At 41.4% G+C, this 8903-nt stretch overlaps 1 protein-coding gene across 1 annotated transcript in view; it reads right to left on the reverse strand.

Annotated features, from left to right (window-relative positions):
- Positions 1-8105, reverse strand: part of phactr1 (phosphatase and actin regulator 1) — a 56789-nt gene extending 48684 nt beyond the window's left edge. The window contains exon 1 of the mRNA XM_084723509.1: positions 7899-8105. Coding sequence (XP_084579635.1) covers positions 7899-8010 — 112 coding nt within the window. The 5' untranslated portion in view covers positions 8011-8105. The remainder of the gene's footprint in view (positions 1-7898) is intronic.
- Positions 8106-8903: the final 798 nt, after the last annotated feature.

Below are 8903 nucleotides of genomic sequence, written 5' to 3' on the forward strand. Positions count from 1 at the left end.
GGATTTACATCGCTGGAGCAGAGCTGTGCTGTGCTGTGCTGCCTGGGATCTGGAGTGGCTCAAGATGAGCGAGCGCGGCAGAAATGCCAAAAGACAGGCTTTGAAATGGATCTGGCCAAATACATTGGCATAAAAACATAAAGAATGAAACAAAAAGATAAAGTTTTCAGTTTTTAAGTTTTTCTTATTTGCTTTCTTTAAGGACAAGTACGTAGGATTTGGTGTCATCTAGCTGTGAGCTTGCAGGTTGCAAACACCTCATCTAACCCTCCCCCTCCAAATGTGTAGGAGAGCCTACAGTGGCCATGAAATTCGTGGAAAACACAAAGGGCCATAGCTTAAGCCAGTGTCTGGTTTGTCTGTTATGGGATACTGTTGAAACATGGCATTGCAACATGTTGGACCCACTACTTCTGGAGACAGGGTCTAAATTAACTTTTTAGCTCACCAGCCAAATGCCTGGTAGAGGAAAAATTCTACCTGCCACACTTTTTTTTCCATCCAAAATATTGCAAAAGCTGATGAAGGTCTGTTTGCCTGTTATGGTGTATTAAATACGTTGGTGAGGAGTTTCAGCCGCAGCTAGTGGCTGAGTGTTGGCAAAAGCTAGTAATATGGTAATCCAGCCAGGACAGTTATCACAGTAAACAGCCCACTTATTTCGAACAATAACTCCAACGAGCCAATTAATCATCTGAAGTTGTCAATGCTTCACTTAATGTTTCACTGTTTAGACGCTGGCTGCAGAGATGCTAACGTTAGCTGCAGCTGCTGGGGGGGATTTAACTTTCAGCATATGAAAATGGTGCACTCTTTAGCCTTTAGTTACATTGTACACTTCTGAGTTTGTTTGACGTGTTGCCCTCGCCATCTTTGCATTTCACGTTACATATAGCGCTCCCAGGTACTGAAATTTGACACAGATTGATTTAACGTTAATTGATATTCGGTAGTACAGATTCAATCGGTACCATTAAAAGTGACACATTTGGTACTCAACCCTTCCTGCCAAGGTGTCAGGTGGTTTTCAAAATCTGCACTCCAAATGAAAAATCAACCCGCATTTTGTACTTGGTGGGTGTTTATCTCAGTATATCTCTCTTTCTGTCATGGCTCATTCTAAGATAAGGAAAACACACTGGGCCTCATTCAAGAACATTTTTGTATTTTTATCTCAACTTCTTCTTATATTTTTCTTCGTACAAAGGGCTCATACGAATGTGCTACATCAGATTCAGCAAATGCTTGTAAATTCAGATAGCTGTGTAAATGATCCACCTGTGCATGTGTACATGCACGAGACTTGCAAATTAGCATAATTAACACCCCAATAATACCATATAAGGCTACACTTGCTGCCCCATATTTCAGGAAGTGTTCATTTGTGAAAATAGCATTAGAGAGTAAAAAGAAGAACTTAACGAGTTCAGAGATTGAAGTCCTGCTTTTCGAGATCTATACAGGAAAATCTGTCATTTTAACAGCATCACCAGTGGAAGTAAAGGATATGCTAAAGCAAAGAAATGAGAAAAATGAGTGCTGTTAATGCCACGTCACGTGAGGGTCAGACTGTCACTGAAATAACAAAGAAATGGTTTGATAAGAAAATGGCTTCAGAGAAGCAAAAGCTCTAAGGGCAGTAGGCCGACAGGTAATTGCCAATTTAAATTAATGATGATATTGTTTGACTTTAAGGATAAATTTAGAATTAATGTTAGAACTCATGATGCAGAGTCAAACAGCATGTTGTCAACATAATTATAAAGTGTAAATTAGGATTTTCAAACTCCGAGTTGCTATGAAGTGATGAAATATGCAATCATTAGTGAAAAGCTTATGTTTGGATAACAGGAGACTGCAACCGTGGCACATGACTGCTATGATAATTCTGGAGGTAAATTGCATTTGTATTGCAGTAAAAATTCAAACTACAGAAAATCTGTGAATGTCACAAGTTCTCTTCCATCACGTGTATAAACCAGTTTAGAACAAATCTGTTTGTGCAAGTGGGTCTTGTATGAGGCTTAATGATTCTTATTTGCAGGTGACTGTACACTAGTGAAAACATACTTATGAATATTTCACTTTAGATTCCATTTCTGACATACTGGGCCAATAAATCCCCCTAAATCTTACACACTGCACTGGGGATGTTAATGATTAATTGCCGTCAAAAATTTAACTGATTAAAAATGTATTAATTGATAATATATGTTTTATGCAACGTTTCTCTGGTGCTCACAGGTTCTCACATGGTTTGGATTGGTGTGCCTTGTTAGTCTATAAATGGCAGTAACTGCATCCCATTATTTTGTTTGGTGGAGCCATTTGTTGAAGGACAAGCAGACAAGAGCAGCCGTTTGGAACAATAGCATTCGTTTTAATTGTTCCTCATGAATTAATGTTTAACGTAACTAATGTGCCCCTAGAATTGTTTCAGTAAAACTTAAAATGAGTCAGTACCACTGACAAAGGTGCTGGCTTAGAGCTGGAGTCGATTCTCAGGCGCTGCACAGCAGCTACCCACTGCTAATACTAGGATGGGTTAAATGCAGAGACTGAATCTAACTGTATAATTGTACTTTGTGTGGTTGCAAATGTCACAATAAAGTTGTGTGGAAAACTGTAACTTAAGCTATTTAAGGGAAGATCTGCAGACTAAACCAGGGTTCAAGAGGCTCACTATGCAACTTTTAGCAGTTTATCTGCATAGTAGATGCAGCAGACTTCAAGATCTTTGAGTACATACATGTTTTATGTCTTTAAATTTTCATTCATGCTCCCCAAACCGTCTCTAATCCAAATAAACCAGGTCAATGAAGGCATAGAGTACAACAAGAGCAAGCAGCAGAGTGATGAGCACTGAGAGCGCTGGTGGACAAAGAAACAAGCTGTAGTGAAATCAACTCATCCTGAGACAGTACTGGATGTGGCCGAGGAATGTTGGGCTCAAGACAGCAACAACAAGCCATCTGGCAGAAACTGAGGTGATACACTCTTGTACACTCATATACACCACCTCCTACACACACACATGCACACAAGCATGTATAGTAAAGGGATAGTTCACCCCAAAAAATCAACAATACATATTTTTTCTTCTTAGTGCTATTTAGCTTTGGTGTTTTGGAGATAATCGGCTGTACAGATGTCTGCCTTCTCTTGAATATGATTGAACTAGATGGTATTCGGCTTATGGTGTTCAAAGCAAGTAGCAGTAATGTGCCTTTGCAGAAATCACGACCTGGTTACTCAAGAAAATCCACAGACCTTGTTGTAAGCAGTTTCATGTAGGAACTCTTTTCTCTCTACCGAACTACATCCACCAACTGTATCACTGCACAGAAAGAAGGGTGAGTCTATTCATGGATGAGAGGCTCATGCTTGTGACAGCGCAAGTTATAAACATTATTGGCGCCCTCTTCGGCCAGTTTAAAGGTTTCTTCAATGCAGCATGATGCTCATTTTGTAAATCACTACCACTACCCACTACCGTGTGATTGACATGTTATTCTCAGTGAGTTTGTCCAGTGCAAAACACAGGGCACAAAGCTACTGTCAAACATGATCACATATGGATCAAGATTCTGTCACTGCGTGGTCTGTTTCTCTGCTTTTATCAGCTTGAGGAAAGTTTAAAAATATAAAAACCCGGTGGTCTATGGGTGAACATACTTTTTGGACAATTTTTCATTGCAATACCGTGAGGGGCCAGTGGAAAAAATTGGCAGCAGAGCTGAGCAGCAAAGTCCTGTCTAGTTCTATGTTAAATCTGTGATCCAGACCTAATTAGGACCCATTTACGCTTGCAGGAAGAGTGCAGTCAGTACACTCTCTCTGATTTATTTAAATTAGAGATAACATGAAGACGTTTTTCCGCCCACTGACCAATCGATTGGTTGAAGGTAAACTCACTTGACTACAGCCCTAATCTTGTTTCAGAATATTTAAGAGAGAGAAGACATCTCTGCAGTTGACACCTCACTCTTTCTGTATTTCTATTTTTTTCTGCAAATCATGCCAAAACTATCTAGATGGATAAAACAGAACCAGGTAAGATGAAAAATATGTACTTATGATTTGGGGGGTGAACTGTCCCTTTAAAGGAACTACATTATTTCTGCAGTATAATCTACCAAAATGACTTTAGAACCTACCGAAACTACTAACTCATAACCCATATGTTTATATAGTTATAAATAAAAAAAATACAGATGTGCACTTCAACAATCCAAGTCTACAACACAAATAAGTAAAAGAAAAAACTCGCAGACAAAATAAATTTTGCACATTGATTTCAAAATCATGTCAAATTTAAGGTCATTTAGTAGTTTTGTGATTTGAACTAGTAGCCACTTTGCGAGGTTTACATCCCAAACCTTTCACAAACAAATGAAATGGTCCCCAAACCTTCTTGAATAAGTCTTTCCTCACTCTTTCTGTATTTCTATTTTTTTTTCCAGAGGAAAAGTTGTTAGCATTTGCCAAACCCATTATGTGACACTTAGTCTACTAGTCTTTTTCCAAAACAGTGCAATTGATTTTTTTAGTGTGCAGGAGGCACAAAGCTATCATTATTGGTTCACACTTGGTATAACTGTGACCTTTTGAATACCAGAACCACTTTTAGTTTAATACAATGAGACAGAGACGCTAGTTCTGAATCATTCAAATGTATTTTGGGCACTTTGAGCCCCACAGGACTAGTGCCATTTCAGTTGATATCTCCAAAGCTCAACAACTCACAAAAACAGTCTAGACGGATAAATAACACTACAGGTAAGAGGAAAAATATGTATCTTTAGACTTTGCTGTGAAGTGTCCCTTTAAGACACACACACATACCATGAAGGTGGCATGGTGGATATTTGTCACATATGAATGGAGACACACATCAAAGAAAAGAGTGGGCTGGATTTATGCAAAACAACAGCAGCTAAACACACAAACATGAAGTAAATGGGAATCAGGGGAGTGGGTGGGCAGATGGTTTCACTGCTCCTGGTGACAGAAAGAGATAAGACTAAGGTGATGTTTGTTGGAGAAGGGGGAGAGGAAAAAAAGGAGGGAAAGACAGCAGGAGTGGTTCGAGAGGAAGGTGTGAAGACAAATCTCTCTCCTGACGTAGCTGGCAGTGCCCGCTGGATTCTTGATGATGCCACGCCAGCCTCATGCAGCTGCAGCCTGACAGCACGCTCGGTTTTCAGCTAATAGCCAGGAGCAGCATCCCCCCTTTCCTCCCTCCTCCCTCCTTCAGATTCGAGCCATGCCTGATGGAGAGCCTGACACAAAGCTCCGAGAAAGAAGAATAGTGTTACTCATATTGGGGAGGCTCGGCTAATCTCGCTAAGAGGAGGCGCTTAATCGAAAACAAAATGGAGAGGAAGATTGTTGAGAGAGGGCAGCTGAGAGAGATTATGAGTAGGTGGGTCTGGACACCATGAGTCACCATAAAGGTCTAAGCAGACTAAAAGAGAAGGAGGGGGGGGGCATATTACAGAGCAAGAATGTGAGTAATTCCTGATCTCATTAAGATTTATATAAGGCTGCCTTTTCATATACGTTTCTCACGTTTTCTTGAGGAAGAAACAGATCTGCACATTATTACACATTAACCTTTGCAATAAAAATATGTAACGATACATCGTACTGAAGTGATAAATCGATTCACTGTTAAACAATCCAATATTATTGATGCAACGTGAAAATATCAATCTCTATCGTCATCAAGATAAGATAATTTACAGTCATATTGTGTCACACTAGCAAACTGTACTGTTAGCTCAGAGGTGGTTGGATGCTAACGTTAGCTGTGGTGTAACAGTTCTTGTGGGTTATCATGTACGTTGTTTTAGCTTGAAATATGGCCTTAAGTCCCTCCAGACTTTCACTATGCACTGTATGCCATCTGATATGCATTGATATGAAAACTTTTTTCTTTTAAAGAACATAATGCAGATTGTTTCATTCTTTTTAGCTTTAGATGCAACATTTTAAATTTCTTATTAATTCAACTTTATTATACATTTTGTAATATTTGCGTTTCGGTCATCGGCCCCAAAAATACAGTATCAGTTATAATTATGTAGTCCATTTTGTCGCCAGCCCTACTCTTGGGTGGTTTAATCTACGACAGGGCTGTCAAACATACAGTCCGCGGGCCATATCCGGACAGCCAAATTGTCCAGTCCAGCCCACTGGATGACTTTGCAAACTGTGAAAATTACAGAGAAGTCTTTAACTCAAATTTTTCACTAAGATGTACAGCTAGTTCTCATTTATATTCATGTATCTGTACTTCTTTATACTGAAAAAATGGAAATATTTGTAGGAGTTTTTAAGAGCTACAACAATTAGATGATTAATTGATTGATATTCAACTATTAAATTAACTGCCAACTACAATTTTGATAATCAATTGAATCATTTTGAGTTATAGTTTAAGGCCAAATATTATCTGATTTCAGCTTCTTAAATGTTAATATTTTCTAGTCTCTGTAGTCTTTTATGACTGTATGATGGACAAAACAAGACATTTGATAAAATTACCTGAAAACAAACATTAGTTGCAGCTCTAGTATTGCTATTTGTAAGATGGTATGCACTGGTTTTACTGGCTGGACTCACTCCTGATCAAATTTGGCTGGCAAACAAACTAAAATGAGATTGCATGCCTGATCTACATCAGTGCACCATATTCTCTAAGTTATTCAAATGCCTGTACTAATTTAGAGTTTACAGCACCTTATTTTAGAGAAACATCGAGAATTATACTGGGTATTGCAAGCCTAAAAATATTGAGATATTATTTATAAGCCATGTCGCCCAGACCTGACCGAGACATTGCAGGCTGCATGTCTAAAACGACAACATGAAGACAAAGCAGAACAATAGACAGAAAAGGGAATTTTCTAGTGTTGGCATGTGTCTGAAATGGAAAATATAGGTTTGAGTCTACTAGACGAGACTACCAGGCGATACACACACACACACACACACCATGTGACTGGGATTTGTCACATTCTGGGGGAGGGTCGAGCACTATTCGGATGCAGCAGCTCATTAAGACAGAGAAAGCCCTCTCCTCTCATATATGTACTGTGCCGTGGATGATCACCAATCCTTCGGGCTCTGTTCTGCCTGTTCTGTTCTTGCTCGGTGGCATTTTCAGCACCGAGGGGCAGTGGACAGCTCCGCACCGATGTGGCATCAAAGCAGCCTCCCTTCGGCTATTTTCACAGGAGAAAGTGCTATTTTAACATAAAAAAACGAACACAGATCTAGCGGTAAATGAACACCAAGATGCCGATGATCCAGGCTTCGTGACAGCGTACCGTCGTGACCATGGCAACAAAGGAAACAATAACTTATCCATTCCGTTTTCCACCACATTTGGCGAGGATTTGGAAAGCCGGAGCACCCATTCCTCACCCTTCCTTCCTTCCCCTAAATGCAATAATAACAACTGCATTCTAAATGAGTAGCCAGAGGCGGCCAAGTTCGCACACTGCAGCCGACAATCAAGGCGGAGTCTGGCCGGAGCGATAGCAATCAATCGTCCTGTAGGGGTAATTAGGTTTCCCGTGCATAACCGAGCCGTGAACACCGCATATCACACATGCATATCTGGAATAAAAAAACAGCCTATGTGGGGAAATTCTTCCCATCTCCTTGTGCATGAGTCACTGTGTGGTTACCATCATCCACCCAGGTGCAGCTGAGCACCATGGGTACCGTCAGAGCTGCACAATGAAAGCCCAAAGTCATGCTGCATGCGTGGGAACTGTCACGAAACGATGAAGCAGTGTCTCTCACTACAATATCCCCCGTGAGGAGGCTGCAACTACACCCAGACATGAAGCCTCCTCATGACCGTCACCGGCTGGCTGCGTGCCTACCTGTCTCCAGGTGCAGAGAGATCCTCGCCTCGTTGATGTAAGGCGTGTCGCTCTTGGACCGAACCCTCCGGATCGGTCTGCGGTCCACCTCCTCCTCCGGGGCCGCCGCCATGTTCGGCCAGCCGGGCAGCGTCCACTGGCGACCCGCGGGGACTGCGAGAGATTTCGGCGCCGCAGCAGCCACTCGTGCACCCGCCCGGGCAGACGGTGTAGGAGGGGAGGTGTGTGGGGGGGTAGCGGGCTGTTGTAATGGTGTTGGAGGAGGGGGGAGGAGGCGAAGAAGGAGGAGGAGAAGGAGGAGGGGAGAGACAGTGGGAGAGAGGAGAGATGGAGGGTTTATTTTCTTGTAAGTCAGCTCCACCTGCTCAAGTTCCAACATGAACACAGCGGCCAATGAAAAGCAATAGATTCACATCAATCCTGTGTGTCTTCTGAAATGAGTAGGGGAGACCTGGGCCAAATGTAACGGGGGCTATTTACCCTGCGCTAAGCCTCACCCTCCTTAGTTACAGTTGCTATGCCTGTCAAGCTTTCCATACATCAGACTGGCACATATGGGTACTTCGCAAAAATGTTTTTCGCCAAAAGATTTTGTTATTTATCTCTTGCTGTCAGAAATGAATAGAGATCACCTCCAAAGATATCCATGGTCTGAGCCTCTTCATCACAACACAGACAACATAACCACCAGTTTCACCTCTTAATATTATTCTTATTCTATGACCTTCCCTGAACCACAGTGTTCGCACACGAATTAAGATTAATCAGTCAAACGTAATGCTCCTTCAGTCTTCATTCTTCCAAGTGGATCAACTGGAACTTTTGATCTAAGCTAGGCATGAGATTTAATCAGGGATGGCAGTATGACGCTGCTGTATTCTAACGTTATGCAGTCCCTCCAGGAAGTTGCAATGTTCCCTATCCTTCATGGGAAGGAAAAGATCCCAAAAAGAGATCAGTAAGAATTTATGAGCCTCCAGAGACCAGTAATTGTTCCTCCTGATG

This window comes from Lutjanus erythropterus, chromosome 7 (genome assembly GCF_056507025.1).
Source record: "Lutjanus erythropterus isolate fLutEry1 chromosome 7, fLutEry1.hap2, whole genome shotgun sequence".
Classification (NCBI taxonomy): domain Eukaryota; kingdom Metazoa; phylum Chordata; class Actinopteri; order Lutjaniformes; family Lutjanidae; genus Lutjanus; species Lutjanus erythropterus.